The 27,698-nt window shown below is 59.1% G+C and overlaps 1 protein-coding gene across 6 annotated transcripts; it reads right to left on the bottom strand.

Annotated features, from left to right (window-relative positions):
• Nucleotides 1–600: 600 nt before the first annotated feature.
• CADM3 (cell adhesion molecule 3) lies at nt 601–27,455 on the bottom strand. Of its 6 annotated transcripts, none has more exons than XR_012652250.1 (12): nt 27,072–27,455; nt 11,998–12,138; nt 11,613–11,765; nt 11,245–11,382; nt 10,837–11,007; nt 10,156–10,246; nt 9,605–9,774; nt 7,434–7,556; nt 6,160–6,285; nt 5,574–5,639; nt 4,657–5,062; nt 601–2,742 (listed from the first exon to the last, which is right to left on the bottom strand). XR_012652250.1 is itself a non-coding variant. In XM_075040602.1 (11 exons), the coding sequence occupies exons 1-11, from the start codon at nt 27,145–27,147 to the stop codon at nt 4,944–4,946; spliced, it is 1,374 nt and encodes a 457-aa protein (XP_074896703.1). In that variant the 5' UTR covers nt 27,148–27,455; the 3' UTR covers nt 4,580–4,943. The 6 variants fall into 6 exon arrangements, 4 of the variants coding, with proteins under 4 accessions (XP_074896703.1, XP_074896705.1, XP_074896704.1 ...); XR_012652249.1 differs by having other exon boundaries at nt 601–2,739; XM_075040602.1 differs by lacking the exon at nt 601–2,742 and having other exon boundaries at nt 4,580–5,062.
• Between the last annotated feature and the right edge of the window lie 243 nt (nt 27,456–27,698).

Below are 27,698 nucleotides of genomic sequence, written 5' to 3'. Positions count from 1 at the left end.
CTGCAGCACTGGAGCTGAGTCATGGGGCTCCCTGGGCTGCAGTGGGCAGCAAGACCAGCTTGGCAGGGGACTGGCAAGGGCCGGGGGCAGTTGGTGGCCCTCATGCCTGGTGAGAGCATTCATGGAGGGCAGTGGGGCTGGGGGGCACTCAGGGGGTTGGGATTGAGGGTTACTGTTGTTTGGCAGAGCTGGCAATTTGGGAGGAGCTGAGAGTCAGGGTCTGGGTGTCTGCAGTGGGAGTTTGGGGGACGAGGTGGGGGGATTTGGGGGTGAAAGGGCTAGGGGTCTGCACAGGGGGTCTGGGGACAGGCAGCTGATGGAGACTATGGTTTGGGGGGCTGAGGCGGGGCGAGGGTCAAGGCTTGAGGGGGCCTGAGCTATGCCTCCATGGACTGTGTGACGGGCTCAGCTGCACCACTCCCATGCTGTGCACTAGGGTGAGCCGTGTCCACCCACCAGGCTGAGCTCTGCCCCCTCCCCTGGCCTCGGTGCCCCCAGCTCCCCATCATCCTGGGGGGGTGTCACAGCCATGACACCTCCCAGGCCCTGGCAGCATCCAGCACGCGCAGGCAGAAGCAGAGACGCGCAGGCAGGTAACGTGTAATCCAGATATATTTATAGGATTATTTTCCGAGATTAGCACAGGATATTAGAAAGGTTATAAAGTCACATCAACATTCGTTGTCTCCCTTTTATGTACATACAAGAACACAGCACAACACAGACCGTCCTCTGCCCTGCCCCACTGCCACCCCACGGCGTCTCCAGAGCTCCCTACAAATATGGCTTTCGTGTCTATTGAGAGTTCAGTGCCGGCTGGGAAGTGGCTGGAGCCTCGCCGGGGCTGGTGAGTGGGAGTGAACAGGCCTGGCTGCAAACAAGGGCCACAGGGTCCCAAATCCTCCTCGCTCCCCCAGCGCCAGCCCTGGCCACGTCCCGGTTCGGACGCCCCAGCACAGGTGAACACAGTGGCACAGGGCAGACAGGGGCCTGGAGGTCCCCTGCTCATGTAACCAACAAGGACCCCCTGCTCCTGAAGTGGTCACCGAGGCCCAGGGAGGTGGCTGGTGCCCTGGGCTCTCCCAGCCACGCAGTGACACTGCCCAGCTTTGCTGGGTGCTGGCAGGGAGGGACAGGAGCCTGGTGTCCCCACTCCTCCGTGACAGTGTCCCTCGTATCACCACCCCAGCAGCACCACCCGCCCCATCGCTTCTTCCCTCTGCAGTGCAGCACATACACCATCAGCCACATCAGTGACACCATGTACCCCGCCGCCTTCCCGTACCATTGACAGTGTGTGGTGTCATCCCCACGCTAGCTAGCATCAAGGTATAGCTTCTCATCCCTTCATGCAACCCACATCACCTCTTGTACTTATGACATGGTGTACCCAACCCCCCTTGCAAGCCCTGACCTGGTGTACGTGTGCGCAGCACTGTAGTACAAGCAGGACGTGCCCCAGACCTAACACAGGGTGCACCCCATCACCCCTGCCTCATATCACCCTAACACACTCATGGTGTGGTGCAGCTTATGACTGACACCCATTGTGCCCCCACTCATGGCTGTGTTGCTGTTCCTCTGCACACCTGTGACATGGTGTATTCATCACCCCAAAAGACTCAACACATGGCGTACCCCACCATGCCCCTGGGCTCCCAAAATGGTGTTTTCCACCACACCTCACACCCATGACATAATCTATTCATCAGTGCCTCAAACCTGCAACGTGGTTTCTCCATCATGCTCACAACATGGTGTGTCCCATCACACCTTCCATCAGCATCATGATGGGTGCACCATCACCGCACCCTCCCACACCATGACATGCCCCATCGCAGCATGCATCATCTCATGATGGTGTCCCCGTCACCCCTTGCGCTTATCCCACAGCATCTCCCTCTTCACACGTGTGACCTGGTGTACCTGTCACCCCTCACATGACACGGGGTCTCCATCGCCCTCACACCCATGGCAGTGGGACTACTGCTCCCTTGCAAAAAGAGCCCTTTGGCTCTTGCTTGCAGATGCAGCCTCATGTTCATGCTCCCACCACTCCCAGGACCTGCAACACCTGGGGCTGTAGCTTAGCCTCTTGCTGTGGCAGGACAATGGGCCCACCTGGGGTGAGACCCAGCCCATCCTTTGATGACATCTGCCACAGACAGCAGGTTCCCCCTGCCAATGCCCTGCCTGTGCCCAGTCCTCCCCCTGCTGCATCCTGCTACATCCCATACCATGCAGCATCTCAAAAAGGCCAAATCCTCACTTCTCTGACCAGGGTAAAGTGGCAACCACCTGTGCCAGCCCTTGAAGCAGCTCTGGAGCAGCAGTGCTGGGGAGAAACTGGCCACAGCCATGCACGTGCTGCCTCTAAGGGGCACAAACCTCCCTGTCTGACTTCAGATTCCACATCCCTTTCCCTAGGGACCAGTTAACCCCCTTCCCTCCCAGACCCCCAGGCTGGGGCTTTCTTTGTAACCATCTACAGCACGTAGACTTACAATGAGATTAAATTATACTTGAAAACACATCCTTGCATTTTTATTTGAAGGAATTACGTCTATTCAACAGTGGACGTTAAAGATCTTCAGCAAAGCGTCAGGTCGCACATTCATACATGCTCAGTGTGCAGTGGAGTAGTTAACAGCATCGACATCTGCAGTGTTATCTCCGGCAGCAACGGTTGCATCCCTCGAAATGAGCTCGGAGCTACCGTTGGGACTCCAGGCCAACATCCTTCTCCAAAAAGATGGGAAGGGAAGAACAACATTGAGAAAACTGCAGGTTTTCTTCACCACGTATGACAAAGGCTTTGTGCACTTCTCTCTTGAGATGCTAACACACTGCTGCCTGCGTGCTCCTGACACATGATTTAGCCACGGTGAACCTAGTCACATCTGTGCACGTGCCACAAATGCATCACTCATTCACACCCTGTGCCTGCCACCGAGCCATGCCTCTTCTTCCTCGTCTGCTTGGCCCCAGCCCCCTTCCAGCCTCGCTTGCTCTGCTATGGCTTCCCTGCCGGCATCCTCCTTGTGCCACATGCTCGCAGGGTCTGGATGTCAGCGACACTACCTGCCCCACAGGCCTCTGGTACCCCATGGCAGAGGACACAAGCTCTTCCTACCTCCAAGGTGAGGTTACCCACACCACTGAGGGCTTTTGCTCCTTTCCAAAGGGCTCTCCTCCTCCAGACAACCCAAAATCGAAGGGGTGCCCAGCCAAAGGGCAGCTCCTGCAAACCCCTTGTGTCCAGACCAAGAGGTCCTGGAAAGCTGGAAAACCTCATCCCAAGGGTGAGGGATGGGGCCTGGCTCCCCAGGGGGTATGGGGTGTCCTGCAGATGCTGGAGTGCGTAGCCCCCTGCAGCCCCACCCTGTGGGTCTGTGGTTGGGGTGGGCCAAGCAAACCCTGGGGACACGCTGGAGAGGTTGGGAAAGCTTCTTGTTTTTGTCTTGGAAGAGACAGTGAAACAGGTAGGAGGTAGGGCAAGCCCCACCCCAAGCTTCCTTGGAGACCCCCGAACTACCGAGACACTAAACCCAGGCATTTCGGCCGCTGTTGGCTGCAGCCCTTGGAGCTGAGTGGGAAGCGGCCTTTTCTAAGCTCAAACCTGCTCTGCGAAGAGGCTCGGGAGGGAAGGGGGACAGACAGCTCCAAGAAGCAGACCCCGGTGGAGCCTCTCTCTGTACATCTCCTTGGCCAGAGGAATCCCAGGCCTCGTGCCACACTGGGCTGCTAGCGCTGGGGAGCAGGTTGTCTCCAGCTCAGCTCAGCTCCCGTGGTGCCATCAGCTGTGTCAGCTCTAGTTCAAGCCACTCTCAGGGTCTAAACTACCTTTCCAGAGGCTCTGGGGGCCGCAGACCCAGCCCAGTGAAGAGGGAAGCGGCAGTGGTCGCAGGCCCACCGGCTCTCCCGGCTCTGCCTGGTGCTCCCAGCGCAGGTGGCCTCCTGCACTGAACATCTCAATAGATGGTTTGAATTGATGTTTCCAATCTGAGAATTTGTAAAGTTGGGGCTTTTTCTCTGGATTCGCCCCCAAATCTCTGCCCTCCCCCCTCCCGCTGGGGTGGGACCAGGGAGCTGCAACGCTTGGCAGCTCCCAGTCTCTCTGGGGGCCTCAGCGGTTCCCACCCTGGAAGCTCACCCCCCCTTCACACATCTAGCGCACGAGGACAGCTCTCCTCCCAAATGGACACTGTTCGACAAGAACCACCAAGGATAAAATCAGGGCAGGGGCCTGGGGTCCCTCCCCGCTTGACCCCAGCCACGAGCCAAGACCTCAGAGGCAGAGACACTGCCTGTTGGCATCCCGCTCCCGTCCCGCCGGCCACACTCCCCGTCCCAGCTGGGGCCGGGGCCATCACACAGCAGCCAAGGCTGGGGGGGAGCAGTGGGAACGTGGGTCCCAGCTCTCAGTGGGAGGCACGGGGCGAGCGTTCATGACAGAGGGGCCACCCAGCTGCCCCGAGCTTGCACCAGAGCCTGGAGCTGATTTTATCCTTGGATGTCAAAGAAACCAAAATGGAGAGAAACAAAGGGAAGAGCTACATCGACCCCAGCCCAACATCCCAACCAAGGGCCCAAAGCAAAGAGCAGCCACGAAACCAAAGCAAAGGTCCAAAGGAAGAAGGAAAGTCGCTCACTCACTGGTTGGTCTGTGTTTTGCGCGAGCGCCGGTCGCAGGGATGGAGGTGCAAGCAAGCAAACAGGGCCGGGGCTCTCGCTGTTCGTAGTAATAACGTTTTGTACAAGTTCAAGAAGAAGCATCATGTCTCAGGCTGGTCGCTCTCTGCTCTCTGTCCCGCCATCCCTCTGTCCATCTGTCTGCCCGTGCTGGGCGCGAGAGAAAATCAGTTGGGTTGAGTGGGGTTTGTGGTCTGGTTTCCATTTCCATCGGGGTCTGTTGGCTCCATTTCTCGCTCTCTCTGACGCCTCTAGATAAAATACTCCTTCTTGTCGTCGCCGCCGGCTTGGCCGCCCTCTGCATTGATGATGGCCGTGTCGGCATCTGGGGCGTCATCCGACCCCTTGGCCTCATGGGTCAGGTAGGTACCTGGGTGGGGAGAGGGGGTCAGCGTCACGGGGGGGCTCGCTGGCACCCCGCTCCCACGCAAGCAGGGGTAGGCTGGGCTGCCTGAGGGGCCCCCGTGGCAGAGCCTGAGGGCTGGCTGGAAAGCAGAGTTGAGAGAAAAGTCCTTTGGGTGTGGCCTGAAATGGAAAAGTCACCAGTTTCCCTGGGACAAGCTCTGCCTGGGGACTGAACCTTGCCTGGGCTGCTCAAGGCCTTCACAGTTGTCTCTAGCCAGAGGATGAAGAAACTGCCTCCCGCTTTGGAGGCAGCAGCCCTTACCTGCATTTCCAGGCATGTCTCCTGCCCTCCCCACCATCTGCCTCTCCCTGCATCCCTGTCCCTGTTCCTCCTCAGAAAACTGGAGGGTTTCTCTGCAAAACTGCCATCTGCAAGGAGGCTCCAGCTCCCAGCTGCCCCCAGAACCAGCATGGCATGGGGCAGAAGCAGCAGCTTGGCTGAGCTCAGAGGGCAGGAATGGGGGGCTCTTACTCACACATCACCTCTGCTGGGTTTTGCCGATGTCTGGATGTGACTGTCTCCCCGTGTCTTATGCACATACCTGCTGGGTGGATGAAAAGTCCAGGGATGGGGAGATGGAAATGGTGGAGAAGGAGGAAGAGGAAGGCAGAGGGCTGGAGGAATAGCGAGGAGAGGAGGGAAAGGGAGATGGGGTCAGGCACAGACAGGGACAGTAGCACAGGCAGTCCCAGGGCAGTGGGTACCAAGCCATGAAGGAGAGATGGAGAAATAGGGTAGGAGCTGCCTCCACCTGGTGCTGCTCAGCTCCAAGGACTCACTGGGACATCTCCACGCTGGGGTTGGTGCCAGCATGGGCACAGGCAGCAGCTCCCAAACCCAGGAGCACTGGCTGTGCTGCATTTGTCCGGACAGGGGCAGGTCTGCAGGATGGGGAGCTGCCTCTCTTCACCCCTGCCCCAAGCTGCTCGCTCGCTTCGGGGATATATCCCTGCTACCAGCGACCCATCCAGGAGGGAGCACGCCCTGTGCTGCCTGCTCTGATGCAGCACAGGGGTCTTGGCTCTGCCCCCCAGCCCCCGTGCAGCTCCCCTGCCCCATACCTTTGTGTCTGATCAGGTAGTGTCCCAACACGATGAGAAGACTCAGCAGGAGAAAGACAATGACGGCAACCACCCCGCCGATCACTGCATGGTACGTGCTGGAGGTTGAGGGCACCGGGCTGGCATCTGCCCAGATGGCAAAGGGAGAGAAAACAGAGAGAAGGTATGCTGCACACCCTGCTGAGCAGCAGAGGCTGCTGCTGCTGCTTGTCCCACGGACCACTCAGGGCTGCAAGCGGTCACCTTGGAGGGCCCAATCCTGCTCGGCTCAATGCCATCAGCTTGATCTTGCTGCAGACGAAAGCTGTCAAGGTGGGAGTAAGAAAAGGGAAGGCAGCGGGGGAAGCAAGGAAGAGAAGCAATGGCCACTGGTACAGGCTCCTGCAGGGAGTGAGCCAAGAGGAGCCCCGATGGCTGTGCTGGGAGCCCTGGATGAGAAGGCAGCCAAGAAGAGCTGCAATAGGCAAACCCATCCCCGTGCCCAGCTGCCTGTGATGCGCCCCAGAGAGCAGCACCAGCAACATGCTCTGTGCAGCCTGTAGTACCTCTGCCTTCAGGCATGGCCACGATCCCACCACCCCATCCTTCACCGTGAGATTTTTGCCCCAAAAGGGGAGGCTGAGTACACTGCGGAGCCAGGCTTGGTTCACTCTTCCCCTGTGCCGTGCCAGCAGGAAGGTGATATGCAGGCTGGCATGGCCACACAGTGCATCCCAAGGCGGGACCCCAAGGCCAGTCCCAAGTCAGCTGCATCTTGTAGCACAGTCTGCGCTGGGATCCTGCATTAGCCCTGGTACACAGGGACAAATCCTCCTTCCAATTCCACTCTCATTGTGCCCTGTCAGCTTGGAGGGGACACAGCCACAGAAACATTCAAAGGGGGCATTCAGATGGGACAGGGTGGGAAAGACAACAGAGGAGGCAACAGGACAAAGGGACAACATCTCACACAGATACAAGGCACAGGTTGCAGCTCACAGGCAGCTGCTTCCACAACCTGCCAGGAAGAGCTGGAAGGAGCATTACGCAGCCCAGGCTCTGGGGCCTTGGCTCTTTCTGTTGCATATCACCACCTCAAAGTGCTGAGATGGTGGCTGCAGAGTCCACACACGCCAACAAGCAGCTGCACAGGGACTGGACGCCTGGTTGGGTGCCTGGGACGTGGCAAGGGTGTCCCTGGGTCCAGGGCTGGGCCACCATCTTCCTGTGGAGCTTCTCCCGCTGAGCTGGCGAGCAGCGGGTCCGTAAAGAGAGAGAAAAGGAGCTTACGGTACCTTGGATGGGAGCTGGAGTGAAGGATGAAGCGGTGGCCATGGAAGCATGAGAGATGGGCTGGGAAGGGCCTGGCGGAGGGGCTGGAGTGGAGTGAACATGTGGGGTGGGGAGCTGGGAAAGATCTGGGGAGGACAACAAAAACACAGGGACACGAATCAACCCTGGGAGGTACCAGTGAGGGGTGACACAGCTCATTGGAGAGGACCCTGGCTCTCCCCAGCCTGATGGGACCCATTCTTCTCAGCAGCTCCTTACACAACCCCTTTCTTGGCCATGGGTCCTGCTCCTCTTCTCCTGCAACTGTCCTCTGGGACACACTGCTGTGAACATCTTCCCCCATCTCCTACCCTGCCAGCACGCCCAGTCACACCTTCCTCCATGAGAGACCCCACTGGGACCCTCCTGCCTCAGAGCCCTAGGACTGCGGTGGCTGTAAAGCGTCACCCACCATGAGATGCCACCTACACTTTTCTATGCACACCCTCAGGGATCGCTCCACCTCTGCTCTCCCTTGCTACTGAGCAAGGTGGCCACTGTGGCAGGCAGGCTTGAGGGCTCAGCTGGGCAAGGTGGCTGCTCCAGTGATGATGCCCGAGACCCGAGTGGCTCTGGGCAAAAAGAGGTGGGATTTGACAAGGGGAACGGACCCTAGGTGTGGAGCTCCTCTGCCAGGAGCTGTGACACCAAGCAGGTGGGGGACACTGGTGTTCTGGCTGCTGTGTGCTCGTAGACAGTGTCAAGCACTCTGGATGCTGCTGTGAGCCAGTGGATGGGTGCTGAGCACCCCAGGGGCTGCTGTGCTCCTGGATAGATGCGGAGGGCTCTGGGTGCTGCTGGGTTCTCACAGCCAGGCTCAGGAATCAGCTCCCTGGGCAGACCCCGCAGCGAGGGGGACGGGGGCAGGACGCAAGGGGTGATGAAGGAACAACTGCACAGGCTTAGGCATTTAGGGGCTCATCCTGGGCAGGCAGAGGAAAGGGACTCAGGGAGACAGGGTGCCCAAGATGCACACTGCTGCCATGTGCTCCCTCTACCCACAGCCTTATTGGAAGGGAAGGACGCCAAGAGTGCTCAAAACAGGAGGGGAGGGAAAGGGGATGGGAAAGGGAAGAGCTGGAACATGTAGGAGTGCTGGAAGATGGAAAGTCCAAGGCTGGTAGAGAGGAGCGAGATAGCAAGAGATTTGGCAGAAGAGGAGGATAACCCCAAATCCAAGGCCAAAAACTCAGGGAAACAGGCTCCTACCAACATGGGAAAGCTGCTGGGCAAGGGCCTGGGTGCTGAGCACAGGAACCAGGGCAGCACTGCCACCAGCCGGGGATGGGCTGGAGAAGCGCTTGCAGCCCTGCGCAGCGTACAGCTCTGCTCCACGTGTGACACACGGTGCTTGGACATAGCAGGGCACAACGACAGCAAACATGGCAGCAGAGCACAGCCAGGGTGGGGGTGGTGGTGAGGGGACAGCACCGTGTGGGGAGGTGGCAGGTGCTGCCCCTTCCCACGCAAGGATGGGTGTCGAGTGGTGATACACTCTGGGGACGTGGGATGCAATGCAAGCCTCTAGCTCCAGTAGCTCAGGGCAAGCCATGAGGCCCATCTCCAGAAGCTTGGGACAGGGCTGCCAGGGCACCTCACGGTTTGAAATGGTCAGCGCTGTCTGGAAATCCTCTTTGGCTTGTGGTGGCAGTATGCAGAGGCTTCCTGCCTCTGACAGGCTCAGGAGCACTGGTCTCTCCTCCTGTCCCAGAGACTCCAGCAGAGTCCTGCCTGCAGCCCCTGCAGCTCCCCCATCACACCCCCACTCCCCATCAGAGGCAACAGGGACTGAGCTCAGCCTGGGCCGTGCGGTGTCCCTACCCCAACACCCCCCAAACTGCTCTCTGCCCTTCTCGGCCCCAGGCAGTGGCCCTGCACAGTGCAGGGAAGGATGCAGGGGCTGGATGTGGCCAGAGGAGCTGGAGATGCAGTGCTCTGCCAGCAAGTGCACCAAGACCCAGCTGCATGCATGCACCCACCCTGCGCCACAAAGCCCCGCTCTGACCATAGCCCTCCCTGGATCCGTGCACCCCTTCACATCACAGGCAGATGCAGCTGCGACGGAAGCGGCTGTGCCAACCAGCAGCTGCCAGGAGAAACTGGGTGATGCCAGGTGTCCTGCGGTCCCGCTTACCACTGACGTCGAGGTTGTACTTGGCCACGACACTGCCCATGGAGCTGGTGGCTGTGCAGACGTAGGTGCCGCTGTCGCTCTTGTTGAGGAAGGGGAAGATGAGGACGCTGTCAGAGCTCAGCTGCAGGGGCGCATCGCTGCCCTCCTTCTCCCACAGGAACTCCTGGGGGCTGCAGAGTGGGATAGTGGTGAGGCACCGCCATTCTTCCCAGCACCCTGGGTGGGCTGGGTCAAAGTGGAGTCCCTGGCTGGGCAGTGGAGGGGGCAACGAAGGCGTTAAAGTATTTAAACAGGAGGGGAATACCCCATTTAGAGATGAGCCAAGATGGATCTGCTGCTCGAGGGAGAAAACAGAGGCTTTGCCTGTTCTCCGTGGGGGTGCCTGCCCCTACCTGGAGCATCAATGCAAGGCCAGTGCCTGGCCCTGAGCCCATACAGTGCTACCTGCAATGCCTGCCCAAGCTCTGGGGAGAGCTAAGTGGTGGTTTTGGGAGCCTGGCAGTGGGAGGAGGAGTTGGCCAGGGCCTGTGGGGCTGAAAAGGGGGCCTTACATGGGGTTGCCCTGCCCGTCGCACTGCAGCTGGAGCTTCTCGCCTTCCCGCGGGTACTGGGGATGCGGCTCGATCTTTGCTGTCGGCTTGTCTGAAAAAGGAGGAAAGGCACAGTTGGGTGACTGCCTGTCCCTGCCCAACACTGTGCAGGGGCCTGCTGGTACCCCAAAACCCTGCCCCTGCACCCTGCCTCGGCCTCAGCTCTGCATCTGCAAGGGTGCAGTGTAAGTGCACCTGTGGGTGGTAGGTTGCACAGTCGTGGGGGTCAGCACTCTGGGGGTGCACAGTGCAGTTCCCACATCCCTCACCCTGTGATCACAGGGGACACTCAAGACAAGGGGAATGGGAACAGGCAGGACATGGGAAATGGCGCAGGCAGGTAGCAGGGGATGGCACAGACAAGTCTCAGGGAGATGGGGACAGGCAGGGGAAACCAAGGGTGGGCATGTGCAGGGGAAGTGTCACTGCACAGTTCCCCTACATGTGACCGCTGTGCATGCAGGTTGATGAGCTTGTATGCATGTATGTGTAATGGCTGTATGTACATATAAGTGTAGGGCAACGTGTGTGATGTCTGCTGAACTGTGGTAATACTGAGGCCTCCTCCATCTCTCCCACTTCTCCACAGCCCTGTCCCCTTCCCCAGGAGGCCCTGTCCCTTCATCCCCATGCACCACGTACAGTGGACCTGCAGCTTCTGTGTGGTTGACCTCTCGGAGTTCTGCAGGGACTCATGGTCCACGGTGCAGGTCACCTCAGCTTCGTTATCCTCCTTGGTGACGCGGAACTCCACCCGACTGCTCACGGTGAAGGTCTTTCCGTTGGGGTCCTCCACCACCTCGGTACCCTCGTCTGTGGGGATAGCGGACTGTTAGAGCTGATGAACACAGTACCCCAGCAGAGGCATGAGGCTGACATGCATGTTGAGTAAGAGACATCCTGACCCCATCCCTCTGTTGGCAGTAGCATAGGATGCCAGTGTGGTCAAGCACTGGGCAAATCTGCAACCCCTGGTGTCCCACCTGCCTCCATGGTGTTCCCCAGCCACCTCAGTCCCTTGGGGCAAAGCCCCACTACTTGGGCACCCACCCATCAGCTCCTTGTTGCCCTTCTTCCACCGGAGCTGGGCTGCGGGCTTGCTGCCAGAGGACCGGCAGGTCAGCCGGGCTATCTTCTCCTCATCAATGGGCTGCTCATGGCCGAAGATTTGGGGTTTCTGGGGGATTCCTGGCAGAAGAGGCAAGAAATACAACAGCCTATTAGCTGTGTGTATGCTGCCACCCAGAGACGGATGCACATGCAGAGACATGTCAATAAACATTGCAAGGATGAGTTAACAGGTAGGTAGGTATACAGGAGTAGCAGAGATGAACAGCTGTATGGACAGCATCTTGCAGGCAGGGCAGTAGCTGGCAGGAGATTGGGAGCAGGTGTGGGGGCTGCCACCAGTGGCTTACCCAGCACAGTGACCAGGGCCTTCGCAGTCCGCACAGGCATGGTGAAGATGGAGCAGGTGTATTCCCCCTCGTCCGACAGCACCACATCACTGATGCTGATGGTCAGCTCGTTAGGTGTGGACCTCTCCAGCTGGATCCTGTTATCTCGCAGGGCTGGGGGAAAAGGGACAGTAGGGTGAGTGACTGGTTCAGTATCACCACACCCCTCTGCTAGCTCATATTGTGCCTGGTGGCATCATTGTAGGTGGGGAGCAGGAGGGAACATCACCCTCTGGGGCACCACCGGCCCTGGTCCACTCTCCCTCTGCCTCACCATCGCTCTGGTCCTGGAGCTGGCTCCTCTCCCCAGGCAGCCCTCTCCCATCCCCAGTTCGTGCACATGTACCTCGTTTCTCCCCAAAGTAGAGGGTCTGCTGGGCAGGATTGGACCACTGCAGCGAGGAGTCATCAGGATCCTCCACCTGGCACTTGAGCACCACTGTACCACCGGCCACCACAGTCTCATCTGACGTCGTGGGCTGGCTCTCTGGACACAGACAGGAGAGGTTAGCAGGGGCCCTGGGCATCACCTCTCCCCAGGTGTGCGTGAGCATCACTGAGCAACCAAGCAAAGGGAGGGAGGAACACAGCAGTGTCCCCAAAACCCCTGGGACAAGTAGGGCTCCAGTGCTGGGCTGAACACAGCTTGCTTGGGACAACCTTTTTTCCAGCTGACCCCAATCCCTGGATGGCCAGGCTACACAGACTGGAGTAGGGGGACTAGGTCACCCCGGGTCAGCTGCTCTCAGTGGCAGCACGGAGGGGGGCATGGGGAAGAGGAGCAGATGTTGCCAGAGGTCTGGCTGGATCCAGGGAGACTGTCAGTGTGAGTGTATGCCAGTGTGCACATGTGTATATCTGGGAGCATCTGTACAGCCCCTTGAGCACAGATGTGCACGCACACATGTGCTCATGGGTGAGTGTCCCTCTCCAGGGCTTCTATTGCACAGGCAGCATGCTTGGAGCAGAGCTGTCCTGTGCACCCTGGGGACAACAGGGACCTGCCCATGGGCATGTATCAGCCCGGGTTTCCCACTGCGATCCCATTCCCCAGCATGGAATGGCCCTGTCACAGCTGCAGAAGCAAGGACAGAAGGCTGGACACATCCTGCCACCCTGCAGCACCTGCTGGGATGGCTGCTCCCGGGCTGCTACTGTCCCCAGGCAGTAGGCTCCATGCCAACCTGCACAGATATCAGTGTCAGGCCTGGCTCTAAGCACAGCCCCTGGGGCTGCTGGAAGATACAGGCAGCTGGTGCCTACCAGGCATGAGCAGATCCAGGCAGGAGCAGGGGTACGCCAGGAGGCAGCAGGAGATCCTGGCACCAGAACAGGCACCTGGGGAGGCAGCAAGCTCTGCTCTACCACCTTGGCAGTCATAGCAATCCGGAGCTCACACCCGTGGTGCCTCTGTGCCAAGCATCCCATGCAATGGGATGCTCCACTGGCCATCTCCACCCCTGCCTCCAGCAAAAGCATCCATGGTCCACTAAGCATGGCCTGTGGGGTGCAGTCAGTGGCCTGCTCTCCATGTCATTCCTTAAGGGGATTTTTTTCTTGCTCACGCTGCTCCTGGGCTATGCACGTCCCTTCCCAGACTGCGTTTCCTCAGCTAAGACATTGTCCTTCACTTCCTTCAGGCTCCTCAGAGGGCTCCACTCTGCCAAGCAGCCCAAGGGCAGAGAAGAGCAGCAACAGGATCAGATAAACACCCCCCCCCCCCCCCCCCCCACCGCCTGCCCCAAGGACAGCTATTTTGGGAAAGCTGATGTGCCAGTGAGCTGACCTGCACAGGGAGAAGGGGAACGCTGGCTCTCCCAGCCTGGGGGCTGCACACCCTCCTCTCCCAGCTGGGCCCACAGGCAGCCACATGGACAAGAGGGAGGAACACAGATGCTGCTGCTGTTTGCACTTTGCTCATGTGCTGGACACGGGGCTTCACAAACTGTCATCTTCTGCCTCAGCTCAAGTTATGTTTAGGCAGGTACTCAGCCTCAGGACCCCCAAGCCTTGGGTGATCCTGCCTGTGTGCCCACATAGCCAGCAGTGCAGTCCTAATTTCATGTTTGTTTTCCTGCATGATATTCACTGCCTGGGAGAAGTGCCAGTTATTGGAAGGAGAGGGGTGGGAGCAGCTTCAGCTGAATTTCCCCATTTTCCACTCAGAACAGTGAAGGGAAATATTTTCTTTTGCTCACATTGCAAATTCCCCAAAGCTATCGCAGGGAGCAGGCAGGAGTGAAGAGGTTTTGGAGGAGGGCAGGAGGACAATGCTGCCAGGCTTCCCAGGGACTGCTTGGCTCGTGTTAAACTCCAAGAAAGCCCAGGCTGGAAAGTGCATGAATCCCTCCCTGCCCACTCCCAGCAGCCATGATTACCAGAGATGCATCACATTCAGATTAAAAATATTCCCAGGGTAAAGACTCTCTCTCCAGCCCCAGGAAAATTCCCATCACTAATGCTAATGTTTCATGCTTGCTATTGGAAGTTTTGCTCCTCTCCACCTGCCTGCGTTTGACAGCCAGCCCTCGGCCATTGCTACACTCCTGCCTGGTCAGCTGAAGAGCCTCTGGTTCACATCTCCTTCCCTGCAGATATTTACAGGTGGTGATAAAACCTTCCCCACATGCCAGCCAGCCAGAGTGCCCACAGCCTGTTCCCAACTGCTGATCACAACCCAGGCTCTGCCCTGATACATCTCCAGCTCACTCAAGGCCTGGGCACAGCAGGAACACCGGCAAGGAGCACCAGGACCCCCAGTGCTGGGGATGACACCAGGCAAGCGGGACCCCCCCTCCACTGTGGGGGACAGGTCTCTGCCACATCACATACTGGGGTCTGCAGCTCAGCCACGGCTCTCTGTCCACTCCTCCCGACTGGGGAGATCTGTCTGTCAGCTTGTTTTAATTCTGTTACTGATGCCTTTGCCCTGCTACTACCATTAATTAGGGGATTAGGTTGTTGCAAGCCACTGTTGTCCAAACTCAAAACACTCCAACTTGCATGGAATTGAGAACAGGGTCTAAAACTCACAGAGAACAGACTCAATCTCTTAATTAATACAATTACCATCACCTGCCACAGCACTGGCCTCATTAAGGTATTAGTGTGGAGAGAGGTTAAACAGAGCAGGTTGTCTTTCCCCCGGGGCAGGGGCCAGGTGATGCCACCTGCACCCCCACACCGGGTGACACACAGGGCACCACACAGACCCACCGAAGATCTGGCTTGGCCATGTTGACAACCTCTCTTCTTGCTCCCTGGCTCACAGCTGTACAGCTGGGACCACCGGAGACCATGCTTCTGCGAGAGCTGCAGAGCCGCGTCCGGCTCTCCTGCCCACGGGCATGTGCTAGCGGCTTGTGCAGGGTGGGGGGCAGAGCCCCTCCGGCCCGCCGCACTGCACCCTCCGGCACGACCTAGATACTCAGCTCGCCTCCGCGCCATGCGCCCAACAGCTTGGAGGAACAGATGGGCACGGCTGGGCCACTGCGCCAGTGCGGCTTGATTTAATTAAAAACCGCCACGGCTGTAACCTGCTGGCCCTTGACAGAATAGGGGCAGAGCTGCCACCGGGACCTGCTGTGGGGCCAGGAAAGGAGTGGGCGGCAGGACCCCAGGAGCAGCGAGTCCCACCACAGGGAGCTTCACCACCTCGCGCTCCTGCCGTGACCTGCAAGGAACAAAGCATGGCCTATGGGGTCCCCATCCCTCCGCAGCCTCGCTGCCACCCTCGCAGGCAAGACCCCCTCTGGCAGCACAAGCAGGGCGCACAAGGGGCAAAGCTGCCATCCCACAGCTGAGGACAGCGGCACACTGAGAAGGAAGATGCATCATGCAACGTGACTGGTCCCAGATCCAGCAGCTCCAGCCTGGCACAGCCCAATGCATCCTCCCGGTTAGATCCTGGGGGTTCCCAAGGAAGATGAATGGCAACTTAGGCCGCGCTGCTCACACTGCAATGGCTCTTCAACAGCATTGCAAAGGGTGCTGCTATGAGAAAGCAGGCACCCGTCACACAGGAGTCCCAGTCCCCCGGGGGGCCCTGGGCAGTATCCCGGGGGCTCAGAGGCACATGGAGGAGCAGAGCAAGGATGCTCTGGAAAGCTGGCTGCAGTGAAAGCTTTCAGGTCTTCCTGGCACACCAGTTAAAACAGCCCCCGCGAGGGCACAGACAGGTGCTGGACACTTAGGGAAGCATCCGCCCACGCTGTGCCAGCAACTGCTGCCAGCACGGAGCCACTGCCACCTGACAGCCTGGGCTGGCACAGTCCCCTCACCCTCCCTCTGCGACACCGCATGATGGCCAGAGCAGCCCCTGGCACTGCCCCGCCGCTACGGTCTGAGGGGCTGTGCAGCCCGAGTCCCAGCACGCTGGCAGGGCTTGGCACCAGCCTGCACCGGAGGATGGCTTCTGCTCTCACATCGGGGCAAAGGAGGTGCGTGCACAGCCCCAGGGATCCCAGCATTGCTCTGCAGGGATGAGGCAAGGCAGGAGAAGCATGCAGTATTTGAATCCAGCCTTCCCTGCATGGTGCTGGGCTCAGGCAGGTGCAGCCACCCCAGGACCCCCGCTGCCTCCACAGCCCTCCTGTGCTCACAGCTTTCCTCTCCAGGAGAGGGAAGCAGATCCCTCAGATCTACACCTTCTAGCTCCCAGGGGCCATCCAAGCCTCACTAGCCACCTCAGGCCCCGCCATCATCCTGCAATAGGGTGAAAAATTATTTTGCAGATGGCAAGCCAACAGTGAGGTCTCCTGGCAGGCAGAGGACCCAGCTCTCCCTCCACAGGACCCTCCTGGAGGAGGCCAGACCCACTGCAGGCAGGGACAGGGAAGGCTCAGTTACTACCTTGGACCCTGGGACAGGCAGAGCAACCTCAGGCACCCCACAAAACACCACAGCAAAGGCTTCGCCAGGCCCCTTGTTTTTGGCCAAGAGCTGATGCCTGTGTTTGTTTCACATGCCAGTCAGTGCAATGAAATCAGAGAAGCACCACACTAGGAAAATCAGTATTTCATTAATTATACCTGTGCACTTTTGCAGGGGGGGCTGGATCCATATCTATGAGAGAAAAAACCATGTACACATCTCTCCCAGCTCCCTGAGCCCAGCAGCAGGACCTGCCGCCACACACAACCCCTTCCAGCACAGACACTTCTCAAAGGTCTGCAGCTCTGCTGCTTCCAGCCCCAGGACACTCCCATGCACAGACACACCAAATCCTCTGCAGCACTGCATCTCTGGGGGCTTTTGCCACAAGATGCCATGGCAAGCCTTCTGCCTTCCAGGAGCCGTTTCACCTGGAGCATCCTCAGGGAAGCAGTGAGCAATGCCTGGGAAGAGCACTGCAGCCCAGCAGACTTCACAGTGCGTCAGGACGACATCCTGCTGCCCACACCAACCTCCGCAGGGCAGAGCATTTGCTCAGGCCTGCCAAAAGCTGGAGGCACTTCCAGCGGCAACCACAAGCCGGAGCCGCGAGGACCCTCTCCCAGCCTCTGCCAAGCACATCCATGCCCGTTTTGAGCCTGCCTCCAGGCTGCAAAAGCTTTTGTTGGGGCAGAAGCAGCCCCAGAGGAAAACACCCACTGCTCAGATCCCTGAAACACCTCCAGTCCACAGCCGTGGCCCAAAACACAACACTTGTCATTTTCCTCATTCTCTTCTATTTAGTCTAGTTTCATCATCATAAAGATCCAATTTATCTCTGTTGACACAGACATTTTCTAAGGCAAGTTATCTCCTCTCCGAGGACTGTATTTTAATAATTCACTCAGCAGCCATGAACTGCAAAGCTCCATTTCCAGCCTCAGGCATCCTTCCCGTGCAGTGACACTGGAGCAGCCCAGCCAAGGTGGCAGTTTTGAACTCAGTGGATTGCAAACCCGGCCAAGCGGGCTCAGACATCTGCTGTGCAAGCTTGCTTGCAAGCTGATTTGAGCAGCATGTGAATCCACAGTCTGGGATACCCAGAGCCCAACTTCCAGGCTCCTCCTCACCGGCAGCTGACTTGCTCCAGATTTTGTTAGAGGGGAAACCTGCTCTTGTTTCAGTGCATCTGCTCAGTGCCACCCCATGCTCCTCTTCCCTGCATGCTCGCCTGTGGAAGCCAGCCTTGTTGGCACACTCCAGCCCTCAGACAGAAGACGCATCCCTCTGGGAGGTACAGGGCAAGGGGCCCTCCTGCAACACCTCCAGGGCCGGCTCCTTTTCCAGTCCCACACCATTTAGACATCTCTCATGGCTGCAAGACTTTACCAAGCGCTGTCACCAAGAGGCAGCTAGCAAGACGGGACAGCTCTGCACCAGACAAGCAAAAGCAAGGCAGAGGAGGATATGGGCAGCAGGAGGTGAAGGGAGCAGATGGAGGGCCAGGCTGCAGGCCAAAGCAGACTCGGATCAAAAGGTGGTGGTGGGAGGGATGCAAGAAGCCAGGCCGATCTGGGAGAGGACTAGAAATGGGGACATCCCAGTGTGCCATCACCCAGCTGCTCTCCCAGCAAGCAGGGGTATCCCACTCTCAGGCTGGGCAGGTGATTCTCCACAGCATAGCAAGGCCACAGAGGCTGTAGCATCCAGGCACTTCGGGAATTTTCCCAGGTTTTCCTCACCCTCACAGGGACAAATCCATCCAGGATCCTTATTTGCACCCTCTGGTGCTAAAACCTCCCTCTGGCCCCTCCACCAACTCCCACCCTTGTACCTCCAGCCTATCTGACCCATCCTTCCCACAAAGCAAAGGATTTGACCTCAGGGTGACAAAAGACTGTCACATTAACACAAATGCTCACTAGAAGTGGAAAACATACAAACCCTAAGAACCTGCTCCAAACTCCAGATCTCCTGTAGATAAGGATGCTCTGACATGCCACTCTTCAACAGTTGGCTCTGCAACAGCTAAGCCCTCTGCTTTGGGGGCTTATGATGTGGGGTGCGAGATCCACAGGTTAATGGGGGGAGCAACAAGGGGACCTGCCATCCAAGCTTCCAACATGACAGGAACTTGCTCCTCACAAGTGAAGCGGTCAGCTAAGAACAGGGGCTTCATGCCTTCAAGTGCAGTCCACATGAAAAACCCCGACTCCCCAGCCTAAACACCAAGTTCTGTATTGTTTCTCTGCAAGCAGACATGTACGTGAACGTTCTCTGGGGAAAGGGCAAAGCTGCTCATCACAGGACACAGCTCCTCATCACAGCCTGCTCTGAACCCTGGGCCTTTGCTGGGGTTCTCCCAAGACCACACTAGAGACTTTGGTCACAGCCTCCAGGACCCCATCAATGCTCTCCAGCAGCCCCAAGCCCTCTGCAGGCGAGAGCAGCAGGGTCCTGGTCCAAGGGGCATGGCTGGCAAATTGCAGAGCTGCGTCCCTCCCCCAGGGTATGGGGATGCGGTCACCTCCCTGACAGACCCTGCCCGAGGATACGGTGAAAACTGACAGCTGCCTGTGACACCTGACCAGGGTTAAGCAATTGAAACATGGCCAGCAATTAGCAATCAATCAGCAGCCAAGAGCAGCCACGAAAAAGAAGCAGCTGAAGAGAGAGGCTGGTTGCAAGTGCAGCGGAGGCTCTCAGATCACAGGATGCCCTCTTCCTCCAGCCCTGGCTAGCTGCTTTTAGAGCAAACTGACAGAGCCTCTCCTGCATGCCTTCGGCTACGTCCTCGCCATGCGCCTTCCTCTGCCACCACACATCAGAGCAGAGCTGGGAAGCAGACTCTCCGCTGGGACCAGCAGGACTCTGCTTTCTGCCCTCTCAAAGCACACAGCCATCAGACATCAACAGACCCCCCCAGACATCAACTGCTCTTCCAGTTGCCCCAGGGCCGGATGAGCCCCTGCAGAGGGCTGGGACAGGAGGAGGCTGGTCGGGGGACGAGGGAGCTGGGGAACCCCTCAGATGGCAGCAGCAGCTCCTGCCTGCAGCTTTGGCAGCTGCACAAACGCAGGCCGCCGCTGGCGGCTCTGCTCAGTCGTGTTTGCACATTCACACCGGTCTGGTGGCCAATTAGCTCAGCAAAAGGCAGTGGCATCGTCAGGGAATCCCAGCGCCAGGCACGGTGACTGCCTCCTTCTGAGGCCATCGGCGATCCCCTGGCTGAGAGGATCTGTTGCCACCCCGACCTGCAAGTCACCGGCCAAAGCCCAAAGCCGCAGCCTGCCCAGGGAGAGCCGAGACCCCAGCTCAGGCACACGCCGCACGCAAGCCTGCAGAGTACAGGCAAGTCCTTGGAGGAGGCAGGACACAGATGAGGGGGAAAAGCCCTGTTCCGGGCCACCACAAATCATAGAAGCACCGTGACAGCCATCCCCAGTGTCACGGAGCTTTCCTGGGCCCCTCCAAAAGGGGACTAATTGCCTTGCGAATGAGCAGCAAGCTCACTGGTACCCTCCTGTCTCAGGCGTCCCTCCGGTGCAGGGCAGCGGCGAGCAGAGCCAGGCAGGGTGACCCTTCTCCCAGGGCCCTCCTCCAGTTTGACAGCAAACAGCTGATAACTACTTTTTTGAGCATGTTTTTTAGCTCCTACCCTAAGGCCAATCTCCAACATGACTGTTGCCAAGGGAACAAGCTCTTTGCTTTGACAGTTCTGTTTTAAGGATCTCCCGCCTGCCCAGCGAGGTGTCTCAGAAATGGTTGCTTTGGATGCCCTGGTACATTGCTTGTTGCTTTGCAGGCATCTAAACACTTGCAGCAGAGCTCTGTCCAAGCTGGCATGAGAAATTGTCACTCCCAACTGTCCAAGGATTAAACACACAAGGTTGTGTAAGAGGATATTTATAAAAGAAATAAGTGGGGAAACCCTGGCAGCTCTGGTCCCCTCCTAGGGGACAGCATGCCTGCTGATGGGCACCACACTGACACCTCCTCCTGACTTCCCAGAAAGAGAGGAGGGAAGAGTAACTTCAAAAGATTAAAATACAGGTTCAATCCCACTGGTCTTTCAGGTGACTGCAGTGGATACTCTGTTGTGCCCAGCTGCAGCAGGGAGTCCACACATCCCAATGGATGCCCAGGGAGAACGGAGCGCTCTCAGCTTCGGCTGTGGCCCACCAGGTCATCTCTGCTGTTGCATGGTCTGTCCCTTTTGGAGATGAAGTCCCCAGCAACACAGGGAGACAAAAAAAAGCCAGAAACCAAAGCTGGTGAGATGTGGAGAGGCAAAACAGAGCCCCCCAGGAAAGTGCCACAATGCTGACCTGTTACTGCATTCATCTGCTCACGGTGAAGCTGTTTAAAGACAAGCTAAGAGCAGAGCCCTGCAGCACACAGCCAAGGCAGGAGCACTGTCAGCAGCACACTGCACCACTGGGCCCATCGCCCCACAGCTTCTACATGTCAGACTGGGAGGAGAGCAGAATGCAAGTCTGATGGCAGCAGAAAGGAGCATGAGGAGTTGCTGCCCTGGGCACAGCGCTGGCACGCTGGACACGACCAAACACATGCCACCTCTGGAAAACAAGTCCCCAGGGTGCATGGGGCAACGGGGTCCCAACAAGTCCTGTCTTCTGGCACGGTCAGCCCTGTGCTTGTCTCCAGACTGAGAAAGTGAACCAGGCTCCTGTGCAACATCCACACAGCAGGTGGCCCAGGAAGCCTGCTGCTCTCTGCACCACTGGCCACTCAGACCAGAAGTGTCAGAACTTGCTTTTCCTGGAAACGATGGCCTAAAAGCAGCAGCAAAAGCAGTGGTCTGGAAAGCTAATGCTCCACATTGAGCTTGCCAGTAAATACGCCATCTGAAGCGTTGTAAGGTGAGGAACAGAATTTGTAGATGGAACGCTGCCTGGAGCATCACCTGCGGAAGGGGCAGGTCCCCTTGAGCAGGACCCTGCAGCAATAAGGGGAAGCTCGCAGCTCTGCTGCTCCACAGCCACAGGCAAACTCCAGGGTCACCTGGAAATATCTGCCGTCTGGCTCCGCGGCAAGCACTGCTGCCCTCCAGCATGTCCCTGTGACACCAGGGAGCCTCCGCAATCCCCGAGCGGTGGGAGCTGCAGAGTCCAATGCCTGCCCGTGCGCACACTGGTCCCTGTGCCCTCAGCCTGCATTACAGTGGAGGCAGAGCGTGACGCCAGGCAGGTGACTGGAATGGTTAAGCACATTCCTGCCCAGCCCTCATCTCGCATCTCAGCTTCTCCACCTCCCTCTGCTGCTATTGACTGCTTGTTTTAGGTAGCCTCGTCTGGGTTAGTGCTTCTGGCATCAGGGCTGCCCAAACACAACACAGCAGTACTGTGTCCTGCCTGGCTCCTCTCCTTTCCCCCCAGCCAGCACAGCCCTCCCTCTGCCACAGCCACTGCACAGCCCAGCCCAGTGCTGAGACAGCCATGGGTGAAAGCAGGAGCTTTTTCAGAGTAGGATGGAGAGCCTTGTCCCCCACCTGCTCTCGCAGGTGGACAGATAAGTTGGGTCACCAGGGAGATCATTTACACCTCACCGTCACTGTGTGATGAAGGCTCTGCTGCTGCATCGCTTCATGGCTGCAGGTGCCTGGCCAAGAGCAGAGGGAAGAGAACTGGACCAGATGGTTCAAGCTGAGCTGACCCAGTAATTCAGAGGAGGAGGATCAGATACATCTGACTACGTGGGTGTTACAGCACTGGCATCACCTTCAAGGTCCCATGGAGTCACTGAAGAGCCAAGCAATGAGGCGGCAGTTCAATCTGTGCAGACACAGCATCAGATGGCCAAGCTATTGCCTGGGCTGTAAAAGGAGCCCGGAGAGCAGTTCAGATGGAGGCAAGACTGGGCACCAGGCAAAACACGCCAAATGCCAGCACAGGGAGCAAAGCACTTCCCAGAAGGCATCTGCACAAGCTGACCATGCTCTGCAGTGGCTTTGACACAGCAGCAAACACACAGGACCCAAGTGACCAAGCCCAGTGGCACACATGCAGAGCCCACCAAGCTCCAAGACTAGCATACTGGCACTGCCACCAGCAAAGGCACCTTGGATGCATGTTTACATCCTGCACCATCTCTTCCCTCATGCTGCTCCTCTCCTGCAAGGACCTCAATGGTCATGCAACACCCTGGGTTGGGGTAAAACTAGGTTAAAATCAACCTAGTGAAAACAAACAAGAATGTTTGCTTTAATGCAGATTCCTCCATCTGGCTAGGTGCCTGGCTGTGCCAGCACCAGGGTGACTACCCAGATGTAGACGCCTCCAGTTACACCGGCAATTCCAACACCCCTGGTGAGGCGAGAACGTCAGGCAGAGGGAAAAGTGACAGTGTCTAGCACACAGGAGACCTCACAAGCAGGGAATCCTGGGCAAGTAGGGTGCTTCCCTCCATCTCCTTCCAGAGAAGGAAAGGTACCCACACTTGGGAGGCACTCAACTCATGCTTGGTCTGTTGGGGATTTCTCCTCTGGCCAGCAGACCAAGCTGCTACACTCCCAGCAAACACCTGGGCCTCAGCATCACAGACCACGCCAAAACCTGAGGCATTATTGGGACAGTAGCAAAATTCCTGTCACACAGCAGCAGTGCCAGCACATCCCCTCACTGTCTGGGTATGCCGTGGGGCAGCTCTGCAGCACTTGATCCCATGTATTGTCTTAAAATCCAGCATTGCCTGTTGAGCCTAACGCATTGTGCCAGACAGCTGAGTGGTGGCTTTCACACTCCCTGTCCGGCTCTGTCTGCCCGGCCGCTCACAGAGGGATACTCTCCTCCGGCTGACATGCTGATCCCAGCTGCATCACCACTGCAAGAACAGCTCACTTCCCCCAGGCAGCTGATCAGTCATCCAAAATCAGGCCATCCAGTTATCAAGTGATACAGATAGGCTGCACTCCCTCTTCTCGTGCCTGCACACCACCACCTCATTGGGGATGTCACTGCTTCCTCTACTCTAGTGCCAAGGGCTTGTGCTGGCACAGAAGGAGATTTGTAGCATATGGCAAGTCCTAATGACATGTGAGAACAGGGCATTTGCACACATTAGTTGGGTAAAAACACTGCTGTAAGCAGCAATTGAAGGATTACCTTAGCTTCAGACAACTACTGGGCTTCCACCATCCCACTTCTGCACACCAGGGCTCCCTCCGCAGGGTCTCCCTGCCATGGGCTTGGGGCCGATGCTACAGGCTGGATGTCACACACAGCCTCCTGCAATCTGGCTCAGGACCAGTGCTGACTTGTCTCCAAAGCTCCTCCTGAGGGAGCAGGACTACAGGACCTGCAGCCATCATCTGCTCTAGGGCTAGAGATGGTAAGAGCCCTGTGGGAGTCCAAACATCTCTCCCAGCCCTATGCTCCTACCACTAGACACCGTTCCTACAAAGGCAGGGCAGAGTGGATGGATGTCTTCTTACAGGACGTCCTCCTTACATAAAGGACACCAGCTGGAAGCACAGGGCATTTCCCCAAGACAGAGAAAGCTCCTCCTATGTGGTCTGGCTGAGCAGACACCTCCACCAGCTTCAGAAAGATGAAGCCACCTTCCAAGAAGGGGACAGCCTCCTGAACCTGCCTCTCTGTAAACACCAGGCAGGGAGCTCATCTTGCCTGGCTTCAGACATCTGAGGATGGTCTCCAGGCTCTCCTCAGCCAATGGAGATGCATGGGCATAAGCCACCTAACCAGCCTCAGCATCTACAGGAGGAGACAGAGCAGCCCTGGCCATCCTGCTGTGGCATCTATACCTGGTCAGGCAGACCCAGCTCTAAGACCCTCGACACTGAGGCTTCTCCCAGCAAGAGAAACATACATGATGAGTGGAGCAGCTCTGGTACAGTGGGAGGTAACGGGATGTAAGACCTGAGCTCAGCTCCCTGCTGGGCCACTGATGCTGCCCAGCCTCCCCCCTCGCTGCCACAGGATGGTGGTGCTCCTTGTGCTGCACTCTGAGGGTTGCTCAGAGCCTGCAATGCTGATGCCATAGCATGATGAAGTTTCTACTGAGCACAGGGAAAAACAGCCCTGAGAAGTCTGTTTTTGGCATGTTGTGGCTTTCCATGGGACAACAGTAGGGCACTGTTCAAACAAAAGGGTTACACAACTCTAGAGTGGAATAACTCCGTGGGGGGAATAATCCTCACAGCAAGGACAACCACGCAACCAGCCCAAACACTCAGAAATCTGCCGACAGCAGCACAACACCAGCCAAGTGCACAAGCACGGCCCCATTGCGAAGCACCAGTGCTTCCAGCGCTCAGGAAGCTTCAAGGGGCTCTGCTGGGCCTCACCACAGTTGTAGCTTTGAAATCCAGAGTGCTGGAGGAGTGTTTCTTCAAGAAGAGGAGACACCTACTCCATCCCTGCCCTCGGAAGGGTGCTGCGGAGGGACTTTCCTAGCCAGAGAGCCACACAGGGAGCTGATGGCTGAGGGCACGAGGGAAAGGCACCAACCACAAAGACATGCCAGAACCTTCTTTTCAAGCATCTTCCAGCCATCAGTCTCCTCTGCTCCCAAAGGCTTTTTGGGGGTCTGTTTGTCTAGCCACATTGGATAACGGAGAGCCTGGCAGCTCATGGCCAGGGCTGGGCCACAGCAGCAGGCCAACCCTGGAGGAAATCTTGCAGTGTCATCATCCAGGCTGCATCCTGCCCTAGGCCTACACACAACTCCAGGTCATGGCCACCCCTCCTCATGTGAGCACTTGCCAGGCTGCTCAGCCACCCCCTCCTGCCCGGCTCCGACCCACACACTGAGCATCACCACGCACAGGATGCCAGGACATCCCTGCACCGTGGGACTGAGCACCACCCACACCCAAGTGACTCTTTTGGGCTCCTGTGGGAGGACCGTGGCTGTAACCAGAATAAATCCTGGGATTCGTGGATGGGAGCGCAGCCACCAACCCGCACCAGCCCCCAGAACAGCTCTGCCTGTGACAGCGACCTCCTCCAGCAAAGGGACAGGCCACAGGGGAGGCACCTGCTGGGGATGGCGGGTGGGAGGCTTGCGCCTCACTCCAGCACGGGCAGCCCAAGCCGCAGGCAGGAGGGCTGCCAGATTCACACCTCATACCCTCTGTCCCATGCTCCCTCTGCCCCAACAGCCCTTGGGACCCTTGATCCCAGGGGCACATACTCACACCGGATTACCTCCCTGCTTTTGATGAAGCCACAGGCAGGGACTCAGATGGCAACTGGACCCTCCCCCATTGCCAGCCTCCGCAACACCCCCCAAAACACAACACACAGACCGGGGGTAGAGGCCATGCCCCAGACAGCTGCTGCATCTCCCCATGACCTGCTCCTCATCCAAAACCACACACAGCAGCAATTTTATCACGACCAGCGACTCCCAACATCACAAACACAGCCGCCAGCAACCCGACAGGAATCAGAGGCCCTAAGCGGCGAGTGCTGGCAATCCAGCGAGGACTCTGCAGTTGAACGGTTATGGAAAACAAGGTGCTGCCATTGATGAGCCCTTACCAAAATTACATTTGCTTTGCGGCACTTCATTACCAGCTGCCTCGCCCGGCGGCGCGCTGCCCGCCCGCCGCTGTGCTGTATGGCGGGTAAACACCCTTTGTCTCAAGGGCTGATGCTCCAGCCGAGCCCCGCGCCTCCCGCATACAGACACCGAGGAGCGACCAGGCGCTGGGATGCCACCAGCCATCCCGGCAGCGGTGGAATCCCGGTGGGATGGGGAGTGACCGACCCTTCCCCAAGCCCACCGCCCCAGGGAGGGGGGACTCCGACAGGGCAGCTCCCACCGAGGGCTCCTGCTCTGCCCGGGGGGACCCGCCCCATCCCGGGGAGGTCACCGCCGCCCCCTCGGGGACTCCATCCCCCGCCCAGAGGGGGGTCTGCCCCCCCCCCCCCCGGGGGGGTCACCACCGACCCCCCGCCATCCTCCCGGGGGGGCAGCTCTACGACACCGGGGAGTCTCCATCCGCCGGGCCCCCCCGCGACTCCACCCGCCCCGCCGCGGGCAGCGCCGGGAGGGGCCGGGCTCCGCCGCCGCCCGCCGGGGCCTGTCTGGAACCTTCCGCCGCCCCGGCCCCGCCCCGGGCGGTACGCGGCACTGGGGGGGGGGGACGACGGGGACACGGGACACGCAGCGGGCAGCACCGGCGCCGCCGTGACCTTGAGCCCCGCCGGCCGCCCGGGGCCGCGGCAGCCGCACCCGCCCCGGGCTGGCGGAGGCGGCGGCGCGGGCGGGCCCCGAAGGCAGGGCCGGGGCGGGGCGGGGCGGCGGGGCGGGGCGGGCGGCACCTGTCGGGCCCCGCCGCGCCTGACCCACATAACGGTGCAGCCCGGCCCCGCCGCGCCCGCACCTGTCGCTCGCGCGCGGCAGGTCCCCCGCCGGTCCTCGTCCTCCCCCTCCCCACGGGGCCCGCGCGCGGCCGGTACCCCCGGCCGCAGGAGGGAGGGGCGCGCCCCGCCTGTCCCCGCCGCGAGGGGCTGAGCGATGGCCGGGGGGTCTCGCCCGGCCCCGGTTACCGCCACTCACCGTCGCGGGAGAGGTTTCCCCGGGCGGCGCCGAAGCAGGCGAGGAGCAGCAGGAGGCCAAGGGCGGTGGGCAACATGGTGGCGGCGGGTGCCCGCGGGGCCGGGGCGAGCCGAGCCGCGGCGCGGAGGCGGCGGCGGCGGCAGCACCGGGCGCGGCGCTGCTCTCCGGACTGGAGCCGGCGGTGCGGCAGCGGCGGGGATTAAATAGAGCGCGAGGAAGAGACCATTCGTGCCGCGGCGGCGGGGGGGTCGGGGGGGCCGCGCCGATGCCTCCCCCCTCGGCCCCCGTGTAAACATGCCCGCTCCGGCCGCCGGCCCCCCCCCCGCCCAGAGGCGCGGTGGTGCGCTCCACATGCGCCGCTCCCCGCGGGAGGCAGGTGGGCGCGGGGCGGCGGCGACGGCGGTGGCGACGGCGGTGGCGGCGGCGGGGGGGGGGCGCGGGTGTCCCGGTGGTCCCCGTGGTCCTCGTCCCGTCCCCGGGCTGAGGGGGCCCGGTCCGAGCGGAGTCGCGATTTGTCAGTGTGTCGTCGCCGGTCCCGATCCCGGGCTGAGGGCGGTCCCGCCCTGAGGGGGTGCCAGTCTGGGGGAGGTCCCGGCCCCGGCCCCGTGGCGGAGGGCCTCGCAGCCC

This window comes from Buteo buteo, chromosome 11 (assembly GCF_964188355.1).
Source record: "Buteo buteo chromosome 11, bButBut1.hap1.1, whole genome shotgun sequence".
In the NCBI taxonomy this organism is placed as follows: Eukaryota; Metazoa; Chordata; class Aves; order Accipitriformes; family Accipitridae; genus Buteo; species Buteo buteo.
This window is presented reverse-complemented; position numbering and strand designations above follow the sequence as displayed.

Coding starts and splice junctions, on each gene's coding strand:
- CADM3 (XM_075040602.1), bottom strand. CDS start 27,147: ATGTTGCCCACCGCCCTTGGCCTCCTGCTGCTCCTCGCCTGCTTCGGC. Junction 10,247..10,836: donor ACAGAAGCTGCAGGTCCACT/GTACGTGGTGCA, acceptor CTCCTTTTTCAG/ACAAGCCGACAGCAAAGATC. Junction 6,286..7,433: donor CACTCCAGCTCCCATCCAAG/GTACCGTAAGCT, acceptor CCATCTGGGCAG/ATGCCAGCCCGGTGCCCTCA.